The sequence below is a fragment of the Chrysemys picta genome, chromosome 18 (assembly GCF_011386835.1).
Source record: "Chrysemys picta bellii isolate R12L10 chromosome 18, ASM1138683v2, whole genome shotgun sequence".
NCBI lineage: Eukaryota > Metazoa > Chordata > Testudines > Emydidae > Chrysemys > Chrysemys picta.
The window spans coordinates 26,007,711-26,035,526 of NC_088808.1; the positions used below are offsets into that span (position 1 = coordinate 26,007,711).

General features: G+C 43.7%; 1 protein-coding gene across 19 annotated transcripts in view; it reads left to right on the top strand.

The window, feature by feature from the left end:
* The window catches only part of RALGPS1 (Ral GEF with PH domain and SH3 binding motif 1), a 381,746-nt gene that overhangs the window by 137,716 nt on the left and 216,214 nt on the right, over positions 1 to 27,816 (top strand). For all 19 annotated transcript variants that reach the window (XR_010593744.1, XM_065572729.1, XM_042854450.2 and 16 more), the window contains one exon: positions 27,213 to 27,339. Coding sequence is in view for 18 of the 19 variants with exons in the window: in XM_065572729.1 (XP_065428801.1) it covers positions 27,213 to 27,339 (127 nt within the window). In the remaining variant the exon portion in view is untranslated. The remainder of the gene's footprint in view (positions 1 to 27,212; positions 27,340 to 27,816) is intronic.

Sequence of the window (27,816 nt, forward strand, 5' to 3'; positions counted from 1 at the left end):
GGTCAGACCCCCTTTGCCAAGAGGCTATAGACCTCAGTGCAGAAATTCCAGAGAACAGAATCTCACTTAAAGCATCTCCAGGAGTCTCAGAACTCCCTAGCAGACTGTCTCAGCAGGTCATTTAGATGAGATCACAAATGGTCCCTCAGACCCAATGTAGAAAAGTCCATTTTTCAGATTTGGGGGGTACCAAAGTTGGACCTGTTCACCACTTGATAGAACAGAAAATATAATCAATTCTGGTTAAGGGGAGGTCTCAAACAGCGTCTATGAGAGATGCCTTCCTACAGTCTTGGAAGGGGAAACCTCTCTGCTTTCCCCCCACAGCCTGATAGTGTCCAGAATGCTAACCAAACTCAGGCAATATCATGCTACTCTAATCTTAATGGCACATCATCACTGGTTCTCAGATGTGTTGAACCCCTCCATTCGGGATCCAATTCTTCTCCTTCAGGACCTGGATATAATTTCACAGGAGTATGGTCAGATTCTGCATACCACTTTGGAAAAAAGTTTTCCAGCTTTGGCACACTGGCATGCAGACCCCTAAAGTAGACTATCTCGAAGAACAAACAGTTATAGAACATGTATGTAACCATAGTTTTTCTGTTCCATTGGTATCAGTTTCCAGGAGTGGAGTTGTTATAAGAAAGGGTAATCTCTTAAATGAACAAAGTGGTTTTTTGGAGGGAGAGAGGGGGTTGGTATAGAAACTGTCAAACTCTTTGGAAACATGTTTACGGATTTCTTCTTTTTTTTCCCCTCAGATAAAAGCAAATAACTGCTACAGAATGTGTAACTTTTGTAGTTTCTCATTTTGCTAGCAGACATTCCAAAGGGACCATCAGGAAATGTGTTGTGTGCAGTGTTGTTGTAGCCATGTTGGTCCCAGGATATTAGAGTGCCAAGATGGGTGAGGTAATATCTTTTATTGGACCAACTTCTGTCTCTCACCAACAGAAGTTAGTCCAATAAAAGATATTACCTCACCCATCTTGGCAGTCAAAAAATTTGTCACTCTTGCAAGAGCATGAACTTTTCAGCTGGAGTTATGAAATGATGTAAGTTGTTCTTGAGTCAAACATCACCTGACAAATACCATAGACTTTCACATCTTACTTTATATTTACATTACATGGAAGATTAAATTTCAGAAAAACTCCCAGTTCTACACATGGGGAAATGATATATTTCAATGGTTGAATGAAATAATGAACCATTAAGTTGCATGGTTGATATTCATTAGGCACTGGAAAACCTCCTGGGGAAGGGAGAGCATATAGATAAAGGATGAGCTCAGCTTTATCCAAAACAGAATGTTTACTGTCAGTGGAAAACAAGGTTTGGGTCAAAGGGTTGAAAGTAGAAGAGTACTGGAAAATAAGATAGAGGTGTACAGAAAACAGATTAGAGAGAAAGCTGTTCTTGTGTACTTTTTCATTAATAAATTGAAGAGGAAGTATTCAGTGCAACTCACTGGTGCTGGCTGTTATTGAGACAAATACTAATGAGAACTAGACATTAGACCGAGGTCCTGATCCTGTAACTTGCAAAATTGGAACCAAAAGTAGCACCTGAATTTAGTCAGCTGAAGTTAGGAAGAATTTTCCCCCTATAATATGGAATTGCAAAAAACAGTGCAATGTGGAAGATTTATATCTTTCTCCAATATTGTCTACACCTCTAAGACAGGATTCTATATTGGATGGGCAAGTTTTTTGTTCTTTTGAGTAATTAACTATATTTGAAAACAAAATAGACATCTCTATCTCGATATAATGCTGTCCTCGGGAGCCAAAAAATCTTACCGCATTATAGGTGAAACTGCGTTGTATCGAACTTCCTTTCATCCACTGGAGTGCGCAGCCCTGCCCCCCTGGAGCACTGCTTTACTGCGTTATATCTGAATTCGTGTTATATTGGGTCACGTTATATTGGGGTAGAGGTGTATTATTAAAATACACCCTGATTGAGCATATGTTTCACTAGGAGGGTGGTGAAGCACTGGAATGGGTTACCTAGGGAAGTGGTGGAATCTCCTTCCTTGGAGGTTTTTAAGGTCAGGCTTGACATCCCTGTCTGGGATGATTTAGTTGGGGATTGGTCCTGCTTTGAGCAGGGGGTTGGACTAGATGACCTCCTGAGGCCCCTTCCAACCCTGATATTCTGTGATTCTATGATATGTTATTCTGAACACTCCTGTACTAGGTAAAAGCTGCAATAACACTTGTCTGTAGCCACAGTGTTACAGGTTTTGAGACCCAGCCCAACAGCAATCACTTCTGGTGTTTGCATTACTGTTCTTCCACTGAGTCGTCAAGAGTTCTCAATAACTCCTGTAATCATAAGCTTTCCTGTCCTCACCAAGCTCTGATTGGCTCAGTTCTCAGACTGTGGATGAGTAAGATGCAGCTCTGCCTGCCCAGAATGGTGGTTTTCTTTGACTGAAAGAAAACTACTTAGCATGCTTAGTAATTGCCATGCCCTATTTTTGGATGTTTAGCTAGAAATGTCCACAAATTCCCTATTTCTGCTCTCTCCATAGCTGCAGAAACACAAATGATTCACATAAATCCATCCCTCTCCCTTCTCCACTGCTACTACCCCTTTCTTAGGGCTTAAACTACTGCAATATAAAGCCCCAGTGGGTATTTCTAGACTGCAATTAAACACCCATGGCTTGCCTGTGTCAGCTGACTCGGGCTCACAGGGGTTGGGCTACGGGGCTCTTTAATTGCAGTGTAGATGTTCAGGCTTGGACTGGAACTCAGGCTCTAGGACCCTCCCCCCTCGTAGAATTATAGAATATCAGGGTTGGAAGGGACGTTAGGAGGTCATCTAGTCCAACCCCCTGCTCAAAGGAGGACCAATCCCCAACTAAATCATCCCAGCCAGGGCTTCGTCAAGCCTGACCTTAAAAACCTCCAAGGAAGGAGATTCTACCACTTCCCTAGGTAACCCATTCCAGTGCTTCACCATCCTCCTAGTGAAAAAGTTTTTCCTAATATCCAACCTAAACCTCCCCCACTGCAACTTGAGACCATTACTCCTTGTTCTGTCAAGGAGCCTGGAACCCAGGCTCCAACCCTAGCACGAATGTCTACACTGCAGTTAAACAGCCCTGTAGCCCAGCCCCAGTGAGCCCGAGTCAGCTGACACTGACAAGCCATGGTTGTTTAATTGCAGTGTAGATATACTCAGAAGGACTGCTCTTGTTTAAAGTTAAGCACGTGTAAGGGTTTACAGCCTAAGAAGTGGCATTTGTGTTGGGGTTTTTTGTTTTCACAGTGTGACTAGTGTTGCCGACTTTGTAGTAATTAAAAACCGGACGCTCCAGCAGGAGTTCCGGAACCTCCCCTGCCATGCCTCTTCTCCACCAAGGTCCCACCCCCCATTCACTCCCTTTCCCCCACCCCTCAGGTTAGTAGGGATTCACCTACAGAGTCGGGGTTGGGAGCTGCAATTGCTCGACACAGATAGGAGGCAACCCTGGCTGAGTAGGGGCTGGTGTGGGTGATGATCCAGCACCTCACCACCTCCCATGCCTGCAGTAACTGGACTGGTTAGTAGTACTGACCGGATAATATCAGGTCCCCTCTTCAACCGGACTTTCTGGTAGAAAACTGGACACTTGGCCACTCTAACTGTGACTCAGACATCAATATGTGAGCTTGTGCTTTCCTTTTAGCAGTCTTAAATATGTACTGAATTTCTTTGTTTTGTGCTGGTAAAGGCTAAAGAACTGAGGGTTGAAAAATGCATCCTTAACTAATGAATTGGTCACTAAAGGGCATGGAAGGAAAAGCCAAACCAGTTTGATAACAGCTATCAGAATAACTTTACAGGAGTGTGGTTCATGAGTTGAATTTTGATAGTCAGATACATTCCATTCTTATGACATACACATTGGAAGGAGTTATGCTTCCAAACATAATAAAATATGCTTCTTTAACATCTGGAGTCCAGTGAATCATTGCCTCAATTAAAATAAATCATTGCCTATTTTGTACTTTTGAACACTTTATTTTTCATATAATTTACTACTGCATATGGTAAATACATAAATCTAACGTGTGTTAAATATAATTTTTTAAATTAAAGATTATTTAAATATTTTGTAATTTTTAAATTGATCAGTGAGAGAGAGGTTGTCATATAATACAGGGGAAAACAACAGGTTGAGGCAGTACAAGTGCAAGAATTTTTGCATTCCTTCTATTGTCAGGGGGCCTAAACATTTCTCCCAAGCTTGACCGCTTTACTGCATCACCCCCGCTTCAACCTGTCCTATCTCTTCCCCAGTCCTGTCTCTTTGTCCAGTTCCATTCTCCTTGCCTACCCAGTCCTGGTCTCCACTCCTAACGTTTCTCATCCTAGTCTCTGCTCAGCTTGTTGTAATCTCCCCCTCCTTGTCTGATCCTGTCTCTTTCCTCCTCCTCCTGTCTTCCAGTCCCAGTCTCCCTCCCTGTGTTCTTCATCCAATCTCAGTCTCCCCCCTCCCCACCCTTTGCCTGGATCCTTGTCCCAGGCTCTGCCCTCCCCTCCCTCCCCATCCAGACCCAACCTCTCCTCCTCCTCACCTCATCTCGCAGTCTTCTTGCCCAGACAGTACCAGCCTCCCCTCAGCCCTGGCTCTAAGGCTTCTGGCCCAACCAGCCCCTGTCCCACCAGACTCCCTATCCCAATCTACTTCTTTCCCTACCCCTTGGTCTGGCGTTCGTCTCTTCTGCATTCAAATCAGATGGCTTCCTCCTCCGTGTTGCCTGGATGCCAGCAGCAGGGGGTAACTGAGAGCACAGGAGAGACAGGCTGCCTTCGCAGTTCTGGAGCCCTGCCCCACTCTGACCTGGAACAGCTAGGAGCAGCCATTACACGTCAAGTCCTGTTGAGCACCGTAGCCCTGGAATTGAACCTGTTCAGTCACGCTGTGAGGACGGTGCCTTTGTAGTCTGGGTGGCACTAGGAGCTGTGAGGGGATGGAGCTTGCTTACTTGCTCTGTGGGGATGTCTCATGCACAGTCTGGTCTGCTTTAGGAGCTGTAAGAGGCTAAAGCATGTTCACTGAGGGTGGAATCTTCAGAGATGTTAGCTGTTTAGCTCTAGCAAGTCTCTACTGAGCATGTGCGAACTGCAATTTTTCCGTCAAGTGATTGTGCACATACACATTCACTGGAGGTGTATGTGTGCCCAGATCACTTGAGTCCTAGCTCCAAAGTATGAGGGTGCTAGAGCATTTCAAACAAAAGTTCACCAGCATTTTTTAATATGGGCACAACAATGTATTTTTCCCTAGTTCATTCTCAGCAATGGCTGAACTGCTTTTGTTGAAGTTTTCCTATCTATTAATTCAGCCCAAGGCAGACCCATCCCGTTTGAAAAATGTAACCGTAAAGACTTAAAATTTGGCAAGTTTATAAGAAAATGAAAACAAGATCTTATAATGGAAAGTGTTTGGCAACTGTAATAATAGACAGTGCTAGCAGCCCCACCCATAATACTTATTTTTTAACCCAGGGATATTTGGACAGAATATTTAGACATAACCCTTTTTTCTTTTGATCAAAGAAATGTAATCCTTTAACATTCGAATCAAAACGAGGGCTGTCAATTAATCACAGTTAACTCATGCGATTAACTCAAAATATTAATTGTGATTAAAAAAAAATTGTGATTCATCACAGTTTTAATCGCACTGTTAAACAATAGAATACCAATTGAAATGTATTACATATTTTGGATGTTTTTCTACATTTTCAAATATATTGATTTCAATTACAACACAGAATAAAAAGTGTACAGTGCTTACTTTATATTTTTATTACAAATATGTGCACTGTAAAAATGATAAAAGAAATAGTATTTTTCAATTCACCTCATACAAGTACCGTAGTGCAATCTCTTTATCGTGAAATCGCAACTTAGAGATGCAGATTTTACATAACTGCACTCAAAAACAAAACACTGTAAAACATCAGAGCCTACAAGTCCACTCGGTTCTACTTCTTGTTCAGCCAATTGCTAAGAGAAACAAGTTTGTTTACATTTATGGAAGATAATGCTGCCTGCTTCTTATTTACAATGTCACCTGAAAGTGAGAACAGGCATTCTTCTTTGAGTGTTTGTTCATATCGATTCCAATTAGGTGTGCGCACGCTGTGTGCACGGCCATCGGAAAATTTTACCCTAGCAACACCTGGTGGGTCGGCTGTAGAGCTCCCTGGAGTGGCGCCTTCATGGCGCTAGATATATACCCCAGCCGACCCAGCACCTCCTCGGTTCCTTCCTACCGCCCGTGGTCATTGGAACTGTGAAGTCCTGCTTCGCTTGTTCTCCACTCTCCCTAGCGTATACCTAATAGTTAATAGTTGTTTGTTAGTCAGTTATAGTTGGTTTTATTTAGTGTTAGTGGGGTTGGGGGGTTTCCCCCTCCTCCCTGATTTTTTCTCTCGGGCTCATGCCCAAAGCTCCGGGATTCAAGTCCTGCAGTTCCTGCTCTAAGCCCATGCCAACGGGCAACCCCCATGACTCTTGCCTGAAGTGTCTGGGGGAGGCTCATCAAGCAGAGAAGTGCAGGATCTGTAAAGGGTTTCATCCCCAGACTAAAAAGGAGCGGGACTTTTGCTCATGGAGGTGGCTCTTAGCCCTCAGCCTCCTGTGGCGCGCCAAGAACCAGCACCGAGCACCTCGGTGCACAGCGCCCTGGCAAACCCCCGCGTCTATCCCTCCGACGGCAAAGGGGGTGGAGCGGAAGTACTTTGTCCCCTCAAAGGGCTATGATTATTTGTTCACCCACCCACAGCCCTGTTCGCTCGTGGTTGCGTTCGTGAACGAAAAGGAGCGGCATGGCCAGCAGGCCCCAGCGCCCAAATCAAAGGATGCCAAGTGCCTTCATTTGTTTGGATGCAAAGTTTACTATACGGGGGAACTTCAGCTCAGGATTGCTAATCAGCAGGCGCTCCTGAGTCGTTACAATTTTAACTCCTGGAACTCCATGCTGAAGTTTAAGGAGCTGGTACCTCTTGAGTCCAGGGAGGAGTTTGGGGCTTGGTTGATGAGGGCAGAACAGTGGCAGGCCTCGCTTGACACTGCGGACTTGGCCGCACACACTTCGTCCTCAGGGATCGCGATGAGGCGTATCTCCTGGCTGCAAGCCTCCCGGCCCGCCCCCAGAGCTTCAGCAGACACTGCAGGACCTCCCCTTTGATGAAGAGGGCCTGTTCTTGGATAAAACTGACTCAAGGCTTCATAGTCTTAAGGATTCAAGGGTGACAATGAAGTCCCTGGGCATGCACACACCAGCTACCCAGCGGAAACCCTTCAAGCCTCAGCAGCCACAACAGCGCTCATATCCTCCTTGGCCAATGAAGGATTTCTATAGGTGGTGAGGGCATAATGGCAGGAGGAAGCCCTCCAACCCCCCATCAGGACAAGGCCAGGGCCCAACCAAGCCTTCGTCAGGCTCAAAACAAGCCTTTTGAAGGGACGCCCGAGGACAGCGTACCAGACCTCGTTCAGGATCCTACCCCACCTTTCTTGAATCATTTATCCCATTTCCACCATGCTTGGTCACAGATAACCATGGACCGCTGGGTCATCTGCATGGTGGAAGTGGGATACTCTTTCCACTATCAGTTCACGGCCCTTCCCTTCGGACTCTCCACAGCCCCCCGAGTGTTCACCAAATGTATGTCAGTCGTGGCAGCCTTCCTTTGTCGACGGCGGGTGCAGGCAAACCCTTACCTCGACAACTGGCTAATCCCGGAATGCATCAGAGAACAGGTGCAGTCCCACCTCCGCTTGGTCACAGACACGTTTCTTCAGCAGGGCCTCCTCCTCAACATGGCAATGTCGACCCTAGAGCCGACCCAGAGAATAGAATTAATCGGGGCAGTTCTGGACTCCGTGCAGGCACGAGCCCTCCTGCCAGACGCTCGTTTCCAGGCTATAGTGGGCCTTATCTGGAGCCTTCAGAGCTTCCCAAGCTCGTCAGCAAGAAGTTGCCTGAGTCTTCTCGGCCACATGGCATCCTGTACATATGTAACCAGGCACGCCAGACTTTGACTCCGCCCATTGCAAGCCTGGCTCGCATTAGTCTATCGCCCAGGTCGGGACAGCCTGAACTTGGTGGTCACTGTCCTGGAGCGGGTCCTGCCCTCCCTGCGCTGGGGGTTAGATCCCCGGGTGGTATGCGAAGGAGTCCCCTTTCACAGTCCGCAACCCTGCTTGTCCCTGGTCACGGATGCATCAGCCCCGGGATGGGGCGCCCACCTTGGAGACCATCAAACGCAGGGCCTATGGCCTCCATCTGCACTCTCCTTTCATATCAACGTCTGTGAGCTGATGGCGGTGCACCTTGCCTGTCGAGCTGTCCAGGAATGGCTGCAAGGTCATTGTGTGGCGGCCCTCCCAGACAACACCACGGCCATGTTCTACATCAACAATTGGGGAGGGGGACTATTCCTCTCCCCTCTGTCAGGAGGCTGTTCGATTGTGGGAATTCTGCATAGCCCACTCCATTCACCTGTGGCATCCTTTCTGCCCTGGGTCCAGAACACGCTGGTGGACCTTCCACTCCCACGAGTGGTCGCTTCGACCGTATGTCATCCACCCCATCTTCCAAAGGTGGGGGTTATCTTGAGCAGTTTATTATCATCTGCAAACTTTGCCACCTCGCTGTTTACCCCTTTCTCCAGATCATTTATGAATAAGTTGAATAGGATTGGTCCTAGGACTGACCCTTGGGGAACACCACTAGTTACCCCTCTCTATTCTGAAAATTTACCTTTTATTCCTACCCTTTGTTCCCTGTCTTTTAACCAGTTCTCAGTCCATGAAAGGATCTTCCCTCTTATCCCATGACAACTTAATGCCATGCTGCATGGCTGAACTCTTCAGAGCTTCTGTGTTTGGAATCCATACAACAAGTACTGATGGGCAGCAGGAAGCCCTCCACTCAGGCCACATATATGACAAAGTGGGAGTGGTTTTTGCGGTGGTGCACCCAGCGCAGCACGCCCCCTCTCCACGCACCCGTGCCTCTCATTTTAGAGTACCTCCTGGACCTGAAGCGGCAGGCCTGGCGGCGTCCTCTGTCAGGGTTCACCTTGCGGCCATTTCGGCCTTTCACCCGGGCATGTCTGGCCACTCTGTCTTCGCCAATCCCATGGTTGGTAGGTTTCTCAAGGGCTTGGGTCGCCTCTACCCCCAGATCCAGCAGCCAGTCCCCATGTGGGACCTTAACCTAGTCCTTTCCAAACTCATGGGGCCCCCGTTCGAGCTGGCGTTTGGTAGAACGGTACTGCAGTCCACTTTGCTTCACTTCTACCCCACCGCCTAGGTAAGGCTTGGGAGTCACCTAATTGGAATCGATATGAGCAAGCACTCGAAGAAGGAAAAAACGGTTACTCACCTTTGTAACTGTTGTTCTTCGAGATGTGTTGCTCGTATCCATTCCGAACCCACCCCCTTCCCCTCTGTCGGAGTAGCCAGCAAGAAGGAACTGAGGAGGCGCTGGGTCGGCTGGGGTATATATCCAGCACTATGAGGGCGCCATTCCAGGGGGCTCCACAGCCGACCCCCTGGGTGTTGCTAGGGTAAAACTTTCCAACGGCCGTGCACACAGCGCACACACACCTAATTGAAATGGATATGAGCAACACATCTTGAAGAACAACAGTTACAAAGGTGAATAACTGTTCTTTCGCATGGCACTGTTGTAGCCGGCATCCCAAAATATTTACATGCCAGATGCGCTAAAGATTTATATGTCCTTCATGCTTCAACCACCATTCCAGAGGAAATCCTTCCATGCTGATGATGCTCGTTTAAAAAAAATGCATTAATTAAATTTGTGACTGAACTCCTTAGGGGAAAATTGTATGTTTCCGTCTGTGTTTTACTTGCATTCTGCCATAGATTTCATGTTATAGCAGTCTCGGATGATGACCCAGCATGTTGTTCGTTTTAAGAACACTTTCACTGCAGATTTGGTAAAACGCAAAGAAGGTACCAATGTGAGATTTCTAAAGATAGCTACAGCGGTTGATCCAAAATTTCAGAATCTGAAGTGCCTTCCAAAATATGATCGGGAGGGGTTGTGGAGCATGCTTTCATAAGTCTTAAAAGAGCAACACTCCGATACGGAAACTATAGAATCTGAACCATCTAAAAAGAAAATCAACCTTCTGCTGGTGGCATCTGACTCGGAAGATGAAAATGAATATCCATTGGTATGCACTGCTTTGGATCATTATCGAGCAGAATCAATCATCCGCATGGGCGCACGTCCTCTGGAATGGTAGTTGAAGCATGAAGGGACATATGAATCTTTAGCGCATCTGGCATGTAAATATCTTGCAATGCCAGCTACAACAGTGCCATGCGAACGCCTGTTCTCAGTTTCAGGTGACATTGTAAACAAGAAGCGGGCAGCATTATCTCCTGCAAATGTAAACAAACTTGTTTCTCTGAGCTATTGACTGAACAAGAAATAGGACTGAGTAGAGTTGTAGGCTCTAAAGTTTTACATTGTTTTATTTTTGAATGCAGTTATTTTTTGTTCATAATTCTACATTTGTAAGTTCAACTTTCATAAGAGATTGCATTACAGTACTTGTATTTTGTGAATTGAAAATACTATTTCTTTTTTCTTTACAGTGCAAATATTTATAATAAAAAATAAATATAAAGTGAGCACTGTACACTTTGTATTCTGTGTTGTAATTGAAATCAATATATTTGAAAATGTGGAAAACATCCAAAAATATTTATAGAAATAGTATTCTGTTATTGTTTAACAGCATGATTAATCGTGATAATTTTTTTAAATGCTTGACAGCCCTAATCAAAACAGTTTTCTTTGCTTAGAATCAGTCAAGTGACACATTTTTGTAAATTTAAATAAAATATAGCTTATTTTATTGCGTTTGATTTTAAAATTGACAATGTTTACTTGACTATCTGCATTTTATATTTAAACCCTAGTGGAACAAGTTGCCCGGGGAAGATGTGGAATCATCATCACTTGAAGCAGATTGGAGGCTGAGGCTAGACAGTCATCTGTCAGGCCTAATCTCGCAGTATCTTTCTCAATAACGTTTCTCTCTGCCCAGGCATCCAAAACTCTCATCTGGGCTATTGTCATTTCCCATTTTAATTACTGTAACCTCTTCCTTTCCAGCTTCCCTAACATCTACATCTCACCCCATAGATCTGTGCAAAATACAACTGCTAATATTTTCCTTGTTTGTTGTTCTGACCACATCACACCTATATTTAAATTCTTCCATAGGTTCCAGTTGTTTCTCCAAGTCAAGTTCAAGCTTCTTGTTTTCACCTTGAAGGTTCTTCTTAACTCTCCTCTGTCCAGTCTTGTCACTTGCCATATTGCCTCGTCATCTCTCCTCTACCAGTGATATCCTATCAGTATTGTATGATTGTTATCTTCTCCCACAAACATCACCTGTATCTTTTTCCATGCTGCCCTTTGTGTGTGGAACAGCCTCCAGCAGCTGATCACGAAGACCAATAGCTTCTCCTCTTATGACCCAACTCTGCCATGATGTGTATAAGCAACCAGCTAATTCATTATGGCTAGACAAGCAGATGGGATCAGCTGATTCTTTATTCATAATAATAAGTGCAAATCATATAAAAATTGTATGTATTGATCTTTCCTCCTACTCTTCATGTGTCACTTGTCAACTTAGACTGTAAGGTCTTCATATCTGCAATGTGTTTGTATAGTGCCTAGCACAGCAGGGCTTCATTGGGTGTACTATGTGCTATCATAATACAAATAAATTATAGTAATATTTAAACATACTAGGTAAATAGAGAGGTTTGCAGAATGTGAAAGCAGCTTTGGGGTCTGTTTGACAAAGTGGGGGAAGGGAGCAGATTTCAGAGTCGAGGGTCCTCCAGTGAAAATGCATCCTCCACCCTCCAGGTGTACAAATCTATGAATACTTAACTTGTGAGCTAATCTTGTGGTTTAACATAAAGAGAGGAGGCTTGTCAGATAGATGGAAACCAGAGCAAGGAGAGATTTGCTGTTGAAAATAAACTAGAATTTGCACCAAGAAACTAATTAGAAGTTTATGAAACATGGGCCCATGTGTCATCTCCTGTAATGATGTTTTGTCATGAAAACTTGTCACATTTTCTATGATGTAGTCAATGGGCAGGACTGAAGAAGCAATCTTATTTGCTAACTTCGGTTCTATCCCATGTGAGTACAGTTCAGTGACATTCAGCATCCCTATTGTTTATTCACTTGAATAACACATAGTCAGGCTTAGCTCAGTATTTGAGATGCTTGTCTGCAATAGTGTACTTATAACTATTAATATTCCTTTAAACCTTCCTACTAATCCATTCCCATTGAGAATCCACACAATGAGAATCTGCACTGCCTAACCGTGCTTTTTCCACAAACTGATTAATAATTCTCCACTCTATTGTATGCATTTAATACTATGAAAATAAATGGCTGGGTTCCATCACTGTAACCAAGAAGAGAACTTGTGGCTTATTATTATGGTAAAATGTCTGCCAGTGAAACCCACTCTCCTACCAAAATATACATCTTTCTTTATGTAATCAGTAACTGCATATTCTCACTGTGGTCCTAGCTACCCCTTTAAATTAAATGGTCCTTACTTATCCTAGTAAATGGATTATATAGCAAGCAGAAGCACTTAGCATGCATTTCTGTCTCACCCATCTTTCCTACTCTTTGGCAGCGCTCACAGGTACAGCAATAATTAACCACATACTGAACAATACCTGGCTAATATAAATTGGGCAGTGTCCTGCTAGTAGTTTTTCCTACTACTGGATGTCCTGTAAATTAGGATGTTTATTTGCCAGCAACAGCAATTGCTTCCTGCATTCAAAGAGAATCCACAACCTGGTGGTAAATCTCACTCCCTTCTACTGCACCTCACTAGTTGTAGTGCTGCCTGCAAAGTATTCCATCTTTTGTAGACACTTTCTCTCTGAATGCTCTTCTGTCATCTTCTAGTTTTCCTGCTTTTCTTTATATTTTAGTAGGATTGGATCCTGGAGTTGCATTTTGATCATCTATTTTTTCAACAGAATTGTTTCATTTTAGGTTGTTATGGCTCTAATAAACATTCATTTCACTAGTAGATAAAGTATAAAGCTGTCTGTGATTTCCTTGTTTTGTCCATTCAAAAACTATTTTCTGTCTGCTCATGGTTAGAACCCTCTACAAATCCAGTTGTCTACATATTACCCCTCCTTCACTATGCCTGTATGGTCCTTCCATTGACTTTAGTGGGATTTGGATCAGGCCTAGATGATAGCTCTCCCAGCTGGAAGATAGAGATGACATTCAGAATTTTTTTTGGAGTTAAATTTTTTAGCTCATTAGACTCTTGGTCCATCAACTTCCACTTCCATCGTATTTATTTTTGTTAAAACTCCTATTTTCATTAAAAATAGTGGTTGGCTAGCTTGATTAGCACATTAGGGTGCTTCACTATCAAAATCTAAATAAATACCTACTTTAGTAGAACAGGGTAACTCTGCTTTCATCCCACACTCTGTAGCTTCCATCTAAAACTAAATAATAATGTAGCTACAAGTATCTCTATTTTTGGCTTTCTCTAATCTTTGCATTCCATGTGCTGTCCCTCCTGAACTAGGTTTTCAAAAATAGAAAGTCCATGTCTCATAAACCAGGGTTACTTTTAAAAAACGTAAGTAAGAAGTTAGAACTATAAACTGGATGGATAGAAAATGTAGTGCTGTCCTGAGAACTCCTAAATGGAAAAGGATACTGTACCACTAGAAATCTGCAACTATACCTCTTAATATGTTGCTCAGCTCATTTCCATCTGATTATTTTGGGAGAAAACAATGTAAACTGTAGAAAGTCGTGGTCTGTCAACACGTGACTACCCACATGAGTTTGCAAGTTATGGATTTTCATTTTTTAAAATTCAGATGTTTACTCCTTTTCCATTCTTCGAGTGATGTCCCTGTAGGTGCTCCACTTTAGGTGTCAGTGTGTCCCTGAGCCCATAGCCAGAGATTTAAGATAGCAGTGCCCAGTTGGGTTGCACATGCGTGGTCCCCGTCTTGTGCCACTTTAGGCAGTTAAGTGGTGCTGTACGACCAACCCCCTTCCATTCCTTCTCTACCGCCTTTGGCTCGAGTAGGAATACTTAGCAGTGCATCGCAGCTTAGGAATAGCTTAGTTTTCCCTTAGTTTTAGTTTTCAGTTAGAATAGTTAGCCTTCTTATTTTATCCCTGTCTTTTTCTTCTTCCAAAAAAACCCAAAATGTTATTTTAATTTTTCCTCATAGGGCTGTAGGTTTCCGTTTCTACAGCAGCAATGCAGTTATCGTACCTCCCCTCCCCCTTTGTTTTTTTACGGGGAGAGTATGCTCCCTGAGAGGCATGCCTGGCTCCCCAGGGTTCAAATGCTGCACTACCTGCAGGCATAGGTGCCGATTCCGTGGGTGCTCCGGGGCTGGAGCACCCATGGAAAATAATTGGTGGGTGCTCAGCACCCACCGGCAGCTCCCCTCCCCAATTGCTCCAGCTTGCCTCCACCTCTGCCTCCTCGTGAGCGTGCTGCTGCGTCCTGCTTATCCCCCCTCCCTCCCATCGCTTGTGCTGCAAAACAGCTGATTCCCGGGGCAGGAAGGGAGGGAGAGGAGGAGGAATGCGGCGTGCTGGGGGAAGAGGCGAGGGAGGGGGGGTGGGGATTTGGGGAAAGGATCCAATAGGGGCAAGGAGGGGGCGGAGTTAGGGTGGGGACTTTGAGAATGGGGTTGGAATGGAGGTGGAGTCGGGGCAGGGAAAGGGGTGGGGCATGGGCAACCACCGGTGCCGGAGAAAGTTGTCGCCTATGCCTGCAAGCTTTCTATACCTCTTTCAGACAAGACACTCTCAGTGTTTCTGGTGTCTCGGCGAGACACATATACCGCAGAAGTGTTTGCACTGTCACAATCTGAAAGCTTGCACCAGAAAGGCAAGAGATCTCCAACTGAAACTTCTCCTCATGGAGAAATCTCTGCCCAGCATCTGAGAAATCACATTCCTCCATGGCCCAGGCTCCTGATCAACCTGCTAAGAAGGTAGCAAAAAAAGGGATACCACGTTCCTGACTTTGGAGTTGGCCAAGAAAAGGTGCTCCACTCATGAGCAAATGTTCCCGGTACCGACTGCACCAGTCATGTCAATGGCTGAAACAGCAGGCCCCTCCGGCACCGTTGGGACCAAGAAACCGAAAGCTCCCAAGCAACCAAGCTTGGTCAAAGGCACCAAGGGGAAAATGAAACCCCATTGAACACAAACAAGCAATCAATATTGAGCACCTCAATAACTCGGATGCTAATGCTGCCACCTAGTGCAGCCATCGTGCACTGCAGTCACACACCAGTGCCGACAAGCAGTTTCCAACATGCAGTACCGTTTCCTACCACACCAATGGTACTGATACTGGGCATGTCACAGCAATTCCTCCACCACAAAGACCTCTCCGTTTAGTTGGTACCGGATCCCCCATCCTCGGCACCGACGGTACCTCGGTACCCACAGCACTTAGTCAACCCAGTTCTCCACCTCAGTCCGCTCCACAATTCTCCAGTGAGAATGAAGAAGGAGATGAGGATGTGGGGCGCTCTCCACCACATTCCTCCCCTGTGGCTCCTCGTACCATGCAAGCCCCTCCGTGCATGGGCTACCTGACAAACCTTCCGAACAAACCCTGGTACAGGCAACCCTGGCTGCCCACTATGCCCTTCCAACCATAATGGCATTTTTGGAACCCGTGGTCCACATATCTACAACAGGACATACCTGTCGGCCTTCCCACAGCTGACAAACGTCAAGCACCTTTATTGACGCGACAGGGCCTACCTGGCACCTCTGAACAGGGATCTCAAGAGGAGGAGGAGGAATTCTCTGATCAGGACAATTCCCCTGCAGTCCGTTTCTCTTCATCCTCACCAGACAACACTATTATGCCCCCATCTCCCACCAGAGGTGATGATTTTAAACAATTTCAAGACCTGTACAAGAGAGTTGCCACTTCACTGGACATCTCCCTGGAAGAGGTCCAGGAATCGCGACACAAGCTAGTTGACATACTGCACCCATCGACCGCATCAAAAATCGCCCTTCCCGTGAATGATGCAATTACGGATCCTGTGAAGTTGCTATGGCAAATGCCTGCAATGATTCCACCTACCTGTAAGAGAGCTGATAAAAAAAATACTACGTGCCTGCAAAGGGCTCTGAATTCCTTTTTTCCCATCCAACACCTAATTCATTGGTGATCGACGCTGTATATTCTGCTGTGACCTTACACTTGAGAATTGCCAACTACGAGGCCTTATTGGCAAAGTATGACCACAATAACTATGCACGTCTCTCTGAATTTACTGCCTTTATTCCAGATGACAAACAAGAACAATATAAAAAGCAACAGAGGGTCCTGTGGCACCTTTGAAACTAACAGAAGTACTGGGAGCATAAGCTTTCGTGGGTAAGAACCTCACTTCTTCACTTGCATCTGAAGAAGTGAGGTTCTTACCCACGAAAGCTTATGCTCCCAGTACTTCTGTTAGTCTAAAAGGTGCCACAGGACCCTCTGTTGCTTTTTACAGATTCAGACTAACACGGCTACCCCTCTGATACTTAAGAACAATATAAATTGCTCATCACAGAAGGTCAACCCATAACCAGAACAGCATTACAAGCTGCCCTTGATTCAGCTGCGAAAGCCATAGCAAATACAATTGTTATGAGACAAGCCTCCTGGCTCCACCTATCTGGATTCCCAAAGTCGGTACAGTTGACCGTGGTGGACTTACTGTTCGAGGGATCCAAACTTTTCATGGACAAAACAGATGAGTCGTCGCACACTCTTAAGGACTTGAGGGCAACATTACGATCTCTGGGCATCCACACACCTAAGATCAAAAGACGACAGGGCAGTTATCAAGCCCATCAACGAGTCCAACCCCCCTCCATTTGCACAATGGAATAGATACTACAACCATCAGGGTTGGAAGTAGAAAACCTTGAGGAGACAGCAGTCTGCTCCCTCAAATACTACTTCTCAACCATCAACTTCCAGACAACAAATTTGAGGCCTTGGTTGAGAACCCCATCTCTTTCAATACTGGAACCATCTACAACTTTCAAAACCTTCAGCGATTGCCTGACCCCATTTTACCCGATCTGGCAGAGTATTACAACAGATAGATGGGTATTAGAAATTATCAAAACTGGCTTCTCCATCCCCCTTACCTCCAGACCCCTTCCCCATCCCTCTTCAGGGACCCCTCTCACGAGTGTCTACTACAGGAGAAGGTAATCCACCTCATGTCTCTAGAAGCAGTAAACCCATACCATCCGAGTACAGAGGGGGAAGGGGTTCTATTCCCACTATTTTCACACACACACACACACACACACACACACACACACACACACACACACAACTCCCCAGGAAGTTGGAGGCCTATCCTCGACCTACGGTGACTCAACAAATTTGTGAAAACACAGTGATTCAAAATGGTCACACTAAGCACCATAATCCCAGCGTTAGAAAGAGGGGACTGGTTCTCAGCCCTTGACCTTCAGGACGCATATTTTCCTATATCTGTCCAATCCCTCACACTGCAAATTCCTGCGATTTGCAATAGGACAGGACCATTTCCAATATAAAGTGGTACCCTCTGGCCTTTCCACTCCGCCTCGGGTATTTTCAAAGGTACTAGCCATAGTAGCTGCCTATCTACAGAGAGGGAATCATGATTTTTTCCCTACCTGAACCACTGTCTGTTGAAAGCACCAACAAGAGAGGCAGCCATAAAGTCCACCGAATGCACAATAACTCTGTTTACCAGGTTAGGCCTTCAGATAAACATGCAAAAATCCACACTGCCTCTGTGTGGCAGCTATGTGCCTTTGGCAATGGTTCATCAAGTACAATGTCCATATTACAGTTTCATACCTATCTGGCTGCTTGAATACCATGGCAGACAACCTAAGCAGAAAGTTTTATCAGAACCACAAGTGGGAGCTCAACACATCAGTAATCCTAGACATTTTCTAATGATAGATCTTTTTGCAACTGCACAAAACACCAAATGCCCCCATTTCTGCACCAGAGCCAGACTCGTTACACACTCTCTGGGCGATGCCTTCCTCATCAAGTAGAATGCTTCTCTACTATATGCCTTCCCTCCCACCCTCCTCCTAGCCCGGGTGCTTCACAAGATCAAACAAGAGAGATCCAGAGTGATCCTAGTAGCCCCCACATGGTCATGACAAACCTGGTACCCTTACCTTCTCCACATGGCGGTCTGCCCACCATGCACACTGCCGCTTCTACCTTGGCTGCTATTGCAGGAGGCAGGTCGCTTCATGCATCCGAATCCCCAAAGATTCCATCTCAAAGCTTGGTTACTGCATGGCTCTCAGACTCTGAAATGACATGTTCCACAGACATACAAAACATCTTCTTAAATAGTTGTAGGACAACTACCCGACTCACATACCTACATAAGTGGAGACTATTCGACTCATGGTGCTGACACAAACAGACTGCACCTCTCTCAGCCCCTTTATCTCTCATTCTAGACTACTTGTTGGAACTCAAACAGACAAGCATCTCCATGAGTTCCATATGTGTGCATCTATCAGCCATCACGGCATTCCATCATAAAGTAGATGGATTCTCTACTTTTACAGATCCTCTCACTAAATGCTTTCTTAAGAGCCTCTCCAATTCCTACCCGGCAGTTCAGAATCCCACCCCACCATGGGACCTCAACTTAGTCCTCCACGCCCTCTCCGGCCCTCCCTTTGAGCCCATGGTTACAAGCTCCTTGATACATCTTTTGATGAAGGTTGGATTCCTAGTGACCATTACATCTGCCAGAAGGGTGGGAGAACTGGCAGCTCTCATGGCTGACCCACCTTACACAATCTTTTTCAAAGATAAAGAATTCCTCAGACCATATCCCAAGTTCCTACCTAAAGTTGTCTCATCCTTTTCACCTCAACCAACCAATTCATTTACTGACATTTTTTTCTAAACCACATGTGGACAAACAACGGTCCAGATTACACTCCTTGGATGTCCGCAGGACACTAATAGAACAAAATCTTTTCACAAGTCTCCAAAACTGTTCATTTCAATCACCAAATGATCAAAAGGTAACGCCATTTCCAAACAATGTGTATCCAAATGGATATCAGACTGCATAAAACTGTGTTACCTCCTGCATGAATGACAACCGCTTACGGGGATCTGCACACATTCTACCAGAGACCTATCAGCCTCCATAGCGTTTCTTAATAATGTTCCCATCATGGAAATCTGTAGGGCTGCAACCTGGGCCTCTCCACGCGCATTTACCCAGCATTAAGCTTTGCAACAACATGCATCTTCCGCTACTCTGTTCGAACATACTGTACTTTCATCTTCTATGACTTTAACTCCGAAGCTCCCTCTTTCCACCGGAGGGCACTCTGAAGTCACTAAAGTGGAGCACCCACAGGGACATCACTCGAAGAAGAAGAGAACGTTACTCACCTCGTGCAATAACGGAGGTTCTTTGAGATGTGTCCCCCTGTGGGTGTTCCACTACTTTCCCTCTTCCCGTCTGCTTGGGAGTTTTATTACTTTACTCTGCAGTAGAGAAGGAACAGAGTGGTGGTTGGTCACACAGCGCCAGTTAACCGCCTGAAGTGACACAAGACAGGGACCATGCGACCCAACCGCGCACTGCTATCTTAAATCTCTGGCTATGGGCGCAGGGGCGTACCAACACCTAAAGTGGAGCACCCACAGGGAAACACATCTCGAAGAACCTCCATTACTGCACGAGGTGAGTAACATTCTCATCCTTATTAACATGTTTTCTTATTGTCTCATATTGGCTGGCCGGCCAACCAGCTGTTCTCAGGGTCTCTGGGCATCTACTTAACAGCCACACCCATAAATCATCTTGAGCAATTGTGTTAAATTATCCCAGAGGGACAAACTTGCTCTTTTTTCCATTGTTGTCATAATGAGAACCTCACATCCAGGATTTAGTTTCACAGCTGGTTAATTGTAAACCTCTAGATTCCAAGTATTAGTAACTACACTTATACTGAAGATATAGTCCTTAAAAAGGCCTGAAATAAATCTTCGTCGGCTAGTTCCTGATAAGTAATGATACCAAAGGAATCACCAGTGCATCTTACTCCAAGTGATTGTTTCCAAATGTTTATTAATACTCCTTGGCATATCTGATTACAAAGTCTGATGAGTAGATAACAGGAACCAAATATGCCTGACAAAAACCATCTTGTATTTCTCTGCCATTTTTCTCATTCCTTTCTTTCTTCCACCTCTCTTTGACTACAGGGTTTGATCCTAAATCTACCACACCCTTCATCTTAACTCTCATATCATAGTACATCAGGCTGGAAGCATGCAAAATCTTAAATAATTTATTGAATATTTGCCAAGATAAATGTTTTCACAACTAAACCAGTAGTGACACCTATAGTTAATATTTCTGTTCTAGCCCCTGTTTTCTATCACTCACATGTTTCCAAAACTTTTGCCCATGGACTGATATTTTCTAGCCTTGTCCTATATCCAAAGTTACTTAAGTCTGAGGGGGAAAATAGGTCAACTACTTCCATGTGAATGGGAAATTTGAAAACAGAGAAACAAACCCTATAATTGTAAAAAGATTTCTAACACTCGCCTAAGTGAGATATGCCTTGACTATTTTGACAAACATTGATTTTAATTTGGCTGAATAATGACATTTTATACAGAGTGCATTGAATAAGGCAAGACTTCTTCACACCCCTGCATCATTCACAGCACAAGTGCATTTTTAAAATGAGGTGAAGGGATGTTTCCTCATTCAGGGCACACATTACGGAGTGTGAATCCCCCCACGCGTCCCCTTTGCTCTACTGACTAATTAGACAACAGACACACACTTCACAGACCAGGCTTCCCAGGCTGATAATGTAATAACCAAAATTCTGAAATGAAATGCTTAATGCAATCCATTATACATACAGAAAAAGCTCATTATATATTCAGTAGTTACTGCCCAGAAAATGCGAGCCAATCCCAAACAGATAATTTTTACATTTTAGGAATTGGGGAGGGGGTTTTATTTTTGTTTTTAAAGGAAATTTTACTACTTTTGGTATAAAACATTTGCTCTATCCTGAAATAATCCTACTTCTTCCTACATTGATTATTATAGATGTATAGAATAGCCCAAACCTATTTCAAGACTCTCTAGTTTGTAGGAGGGCTTAGCAATATAGTACTTCCACTCTCCTGGTTTTTGGTTCCTATAAATTCAGTGGCAAATGTTTGCCTTTCAGATTATGTAAGAGTATGAAGCACAAAACTTGACTATACCCATAAGAGAATGGGGCAAGTACACTGATTTTTAATTTTTTTTGTAAAGAAAAATCTCAAAGGTTGAACCCCCATTTTGAGTACACTAATTCTTTCATACAAAGTTACCGTATATACTCGATCAAAAGCCGGTTCGTTTATAAGTCGACCCCCCCCCCCCCCCAAGATGGATAAGTAAAAATGGAAAATTTTTCTGACCCATTCATAAGCCCACCCTATAATTCAGGGGACGGCAAACTTTGGGTCCCGGGCCATCAGGATAAGCCACTGGTGGGCCGAGATGGTTTGTTTACCTTGAGCGTCCGCAGGGACGGAGGTAAACCTAAGTAAACAAAGTGTCCAGCGTGCTGGGACGGCAACTGGTGGGGTAATTCTGCTGGGGGGGAGAAGCTGGGGGTCAGGGGAGTAACCCCTGTGCCCACCCCCTACATGACTCCACCCCTAGCCTGCGACCTCCACACTCTCTCCATCCCATCCCTTCCCACCTTATCTGGGGAGGGCCAGGGGAGGATGTCTCTGGCCTGGCTGGAGCTGCTCCGGGAGGCTGGGCAGCGTGGCCACAGCCTGCTCCGGCGGGCCAGACCGGGCGGTGCAGCCGCAGCATGTTCCAGTGGTCTGGGCCGGGTGGCATGGCCGCAGCGTGCTCTGGGGGGTGGAGCCAGGCGGCACGGCCACAGCCTGCTCTGGGGGTTGGGACGGGGCTGGGCGGCATGGCTGCAGCCTGTTCTGGGGGGCGGGCTGAGCAGCACGGTTGCAACCTGCCAGCCCCGGGGCTCCAGCTGCTTCGGAGGCTGGGGGGAGAGCTGTGTGGCCAGAAGCGGAGAGACTCTGGCCCTGCCTCTTCCCTTCTGTCTCTGCTGGCTGTGCTGCCTCTCCTTGCTCCCTCTGTTGGGGGGAGGGGCTGTGTCCCACCTCTCCCTCTCTAAACCCATTCATAAGCCGACCCCTGTCTCTGGTGCTTCCCTTTTTTACTAAAAAAATTCGGCTTATGAACGAGTATATATATTTAGCTGGGTAAACAGTTCCATTCACAGTCTCTAGGACAAATGTAACAAAACAGAAATATCTGAAGTTATTATTTCTTTTGTTTATTGTAGTGCCCATGATATGCTGGACACTTTCCAGATATGCAAGACGAGACGGTCCCTGCCCCAAGGAACTGATAATCTACGATAGACAGAGAGGTCAGGAAAGGTCAATAACAAAAGGGAAATAGTGTACAAATCAGCATGATCCACTGTAGGAAACACCATCTAAAAGCAGAGAGAGTAATGGCCTTGCACATGTTTTGAGGGAAATTGAAGAATATATGAGGCCACATGAAAAGATATGGAGGAGATTATTCAAGAAGATGACTGATGGGTAGGAAAGGGTGACATTGGTGGCAGCGTGGAAGGGGAAGAGTATCAGGTGAAGCACAACAAGTAAATATAAGTAGGAAGGAGCAGATTCATGGAGAATCTTGAAAGTGGTGGCTATTATTTAAATCTCATGCAATGGCAGATGGAAACACAGTGGAGAGAATCAAAGAGGGGAATGATAATCAAAGCAACAGACCAGGAACATAAGAACAGCCAGACTGGGTCAGGAAGATGACTAGTAACTCTTAAGTTAATTTTTTTTTTCAGTGAAAAAAACTTGATGAATGTATTAGGCTCAGAGTATTTTTAATATTTTTTTTTTCCAAATCTGGCTTTTCTGAAGTGTCTGGGATGCACTTGATGTGCTTTCATCTTAGGTACCCAACACGTGACCTTAAAAAAAATATTAGACGAATTAAAAATGACATAATTTTAAAATAGTATTATTTTAAATACTTTATTCATTATCTGTAATGTAGTCATGGCTTTTCCAGTGTGCGGTAGATCCATTGCTAAAATTGTGAATTGTTATTTAAACATAGTACAGAAGGTTTCCTCAGGTCAAATGAAAATATTCAAGGGCCTGATCCTGTTTTTCATTTTTTATTTGATCAGGTTTCACTAATGCAAAAAGTCCAGTTTGCTTCACTGGTACTTATGTGATTAAAAATCCCTAATGCGAATATTTTCTAGGATCAAGCATGAAATTTATGTTTGCCTCATGCCCCTCAAGTGTGCGTTCCTTGAGACCAGAGGTAAAATTAGATTGTGGGCAGACGTTGATGGACTCTTCATAATGATTAAAATGTGCCCTTTGGCCAGGGTAGAAACTAGGATTTGGACGCATTTTGATGCGATCCCTATACCTGTCAAGATGTGCCCACTTCAGACTGGAGGAAGGCACATTTTGATGGGTTCCCTATACTAGTCAAAATGTACCTTCTGTAGACCTCATTGTATATTACCCTGCCCTCATGCCATACAGTGAATGTTCAGATAAAGATAAATCACAGTGTAGGCAAAAGAACTTGGGATCTGAATGATAGGACATTCCTGCAGGTCAACTCCGGTCTACAACAGATTCAATCTTGCATATTATTGCAGGAACTCAGCGCTGCTTCAGTGTACTTGGGAAAGTGAAACACTCACTGAAACAAAGGACAAAGTTTGGATAAAGGCAGGAGCCTCACGGAGACTTCAGTTGCCAAGTACACCTGTGCACACACCCTGCATTTACTCACTTCAGAGTATGTGATGTTCAGAGACGTTTACATATGCTCAATAACAAAACGGGTATGTTTGGATGTATAGCAGATTTTCACGTGACACCTCCTCACCTACTCCCTCTTGTTGCTGGACCAGGAGAAGCAGAGTTGCACTAGTTTAGTTTAATGTGTGGTTTTAAGACAGCTTGAAAGATTGTATGGACATTCTTGATTTAAAATGAAATAAGAAACTCAGAATATCGTAGAACATATTCCAGTTTTTATTTAATTTGGAAATATGCCCATACTGATCAACCCCAGCTTCAGAAATTGTTTCTTGCAGACAAAATTTTCCATAAAAATATACCTTAAATGGGTAAATAGAATTTAATCTAGCCTTTTATGTAAAATAAATTTAGCTAAATTATTCTGTAAATCAGAATGTTTATATAGCAAGATTAGATGATACACAATATTGAAGTAAAGAGGGAGTCATATCATTCAAAGTTAATGTGATCCATATTGGGTGAGCTATTAACTATTCAGAACTGTGAAATAATTGACTATATACTCCCAAAGATTAAAATATAATCTTTAAAACTCCCAAAAGATTAAAATATAATGTTATTAAAATCTTAAAAGAAAAAATGCCTATGCTGCCTCTAGGGTATGAAGATTTGGTATAAGGGCTCTGATCCAGTAAAGAACATAAGTACAAGTTTAACTTTGTGATGAGCAGTCCCAAGTAGGTGCAAAGCAGGGAAACTTAAACAATGGGTCCACTCACATCCTTGAAACTAAGCACATACATAACTGATTGCAGGACTGAGACTTCAAGAAGTTTCTAAGAGTTTACATTATGTACTCTTGTGAAATATACTAGTGCATTAAAATTTGCATTCAAAGTATCCGTATATGACATTTTGTGGAATTACAGAATGTCATTAGATAAATAAGAAATGAAATATATGACGTATGCCCAGCTTAATTTAGAAAGCAAAATGTTAAGCCATCATTTCAGAAACCTATGAGTAAGGGATATTGTGATCCTCTAAGGAAGAAGAAATTAACTTCCCTTTGCCTAAAATAAGATGTTGTTTCTGATGTTTTAGAAAGCTGTTGCCGTCACATTCTTTGCTGTGATTGCCACTGCTGATACTGCTAACACTACTCATATCACTGTTTCCCTACATTTGTTAAATGTAAAATATCTTTTGTTCTCACACTAAGTTTTTTGTGAAATCAGAAACAGATTTTGCAAGGAATTCCTTCATTATAATTGATTTCAGCTACAAAAATGGTAAAATTCTATAATGGTGGCATATTTGTACATCAGTGAAATTTGCCATCTAGGAAGTGATGAGGTTTTGCACTGGATTGAATTAGGTCTTGGTCCCTCCAGGTAGACAGAAGGATTCATGCAGAGCCCTAAGAATTCCATGTTTCTCTGTACAACAGTCCATAGGCATGAATTGCAATGTAGGATCAGGGCTTTAGTGAATATTCATAAAACTCTCATCCCTTTTAATGTGAAAAGGGAAAAGAGGTGATTTCAGAAAACTCCAGCTGTTGCAGCCTTTCTGTTGTGTTCACCATTTTTTTTTTGTTATCTCACTGACAACTGGTGTTCAATCATGTGTAGTTTTTCATTACTCATATTCAACTTGTGTATGCACCATTCTTAACTTGCTTAGGCCTTGATCCTTCAATTTAAAGTGCACATGTTTGGGCTATAGAGTAACTTCTCCAGAAATGTAGAGACACCACACTTCCCATGCAGTCTGGTGTATCTGTGAGGTACTTCCTGCTTGGGAGTAGGAACAAAGGAACCTAGGTCAGGGCAGTCACAGGTTACATTGAGAGGGTAGTGAGAAGTTTTGTTACCTTATTTCAGTACATAGTTTCCATTCTTAATAAAGGGTTTATCTTGAAACCTGTGTGCTTGCGATAAGATACTACAGGTTTGAATGCTGCAGCCACACAGAGCCCCACTGACTTAATTGTGCTTCTCCTGCTTCAGTGAAGCAGGCCACACATGTGTTATTCATTGCAGGATCGGAGTCTTGATCACTATGACCAGTCTCCTGGCATTGTAAAAATATTAGTTGTAAAGTCCTTTATTAAGCTTTCTGAAACAAGAAGTGGAATATTGTGAGGGAGCTATCCATTTTTGATCTAGTATATTACACATTTATGTCTCCATAGTTTAGGGTAGGGGTTCCCAAACCGGAGGTCGGGACCCTTCAGGAGGTTGCGAGATTATTACATTGGGGGGTCGCAAGCTGTCAGCCTCCACCCCATACCCCACTTTGCATCCAGCATTTATAATGGTGTTAAATATATAAAAACGTGTTTTTAATTTATAAGGGGGGTCACACTCAGAGGCTTGCTATGTGAAAGGGGTCACCAGCAGGGCTGACAAGGGGGGGGGGGGGAAGCCAGTACAAATTACCGGGGCCCGGCGGTCCGGAAGGGGGCCCGGCTTCTCTCTCCCTCCCCCCCCCCCCCCCCCCCGTCAGCCCTCTTTAGTTGGTCTGCCCTTGCGGGGGGCCCAAAATTTTTTTTTCACCGGGGCCCGAACCCGCTTTCAGCGGCCCTGGTCACCAGTACTAAAGTTTGAGAACCACTGGTTTAGGACGTCAGACTGTTATTCTCACCTGTTTTGCCGTACTCTGTAACTTGCCACGATTTTGTAGCAAATAGTAAGATTAACCATAAATATAATTATTTTACGACTTTTTCTTCCAAGGTTTTAGCAACTCTGTTAACATTTATAGACATGCTTTTATTGAGACACTGATGAAATGGTGTATCTTGCATATATATCGAGAGCCTTTCTTAGTATTAGTTATTTTAAGTTTCAAAATCAAGAGCATATAATATTCTGTAAATTAGGAAAGAATGTTAATGTCTGGATTATAACATCTTACATATTTCCCTTAAAAATTTAACACAGCTCATGTTAGTGTCAACACTTTATCATTTACATAAAAATGTATATAAAAGATGATATACTGACAAAATATGTATAAATAATACTAAAGATCTGTCTATAGCTTCAGAGGGTGAAACTGTACTTTTATTTTAATGTGCAAAAAAATGGTTTGTTTGTTTTAAATCTAACCAAATCTCCTTGTAGTATGCTTTTCTGTCTTCTGGGTGACACTATCTCTTGAGTTTGTATTTACTATTTATCTTTCTCTTCTCTTTAGCTTCTGAATCGCAAAGACAAGACCACCTTTGAGAAGTTAGACTACTTAATGTCTAAGGAAGATAATTATAAGAGGACACGAGAGTACATCAGAAGCTTAAAGATGGTCCCTACTATTCCCTATTTAGGTAGGTGTGAAAACAGGCTTGTGGTATCTGTGGAAATATATTCAGTTTTGAATAAGAAGTCTTTGCTGTTTCTGACTGACAAATAGCCAACTGGAACTGGTGTACTTGAAGCAAACCACATATTGAACATGTGGTTCACTTAGTTTGTTGTTCAGGAAAATTAAAGGTAGTGAAGGATTTTAAAATGTAATAATGTCTAAGATCACTGTGAACTTGGAGAGCTTTCATCTTCACATTAAATCGGAAAACATAATTACATCAGTGTTTAATGTGGATCATAGCTTTTTTTAATTTACAAGAGGATTGGATTCTCTGTGAGCTGAGGGGTGAAAACATTATTTTACTGGACCAACTTTTGTTAGTGAAAGAGACAAGCTTTCAAGTTATTCAGAGCTCTTCCGGTCTGTAAGATACTCAGAGCATTACAGCTAAATATAAGATGGAACAGATTGTTTAGCATAAGTAGTTAACACAAAT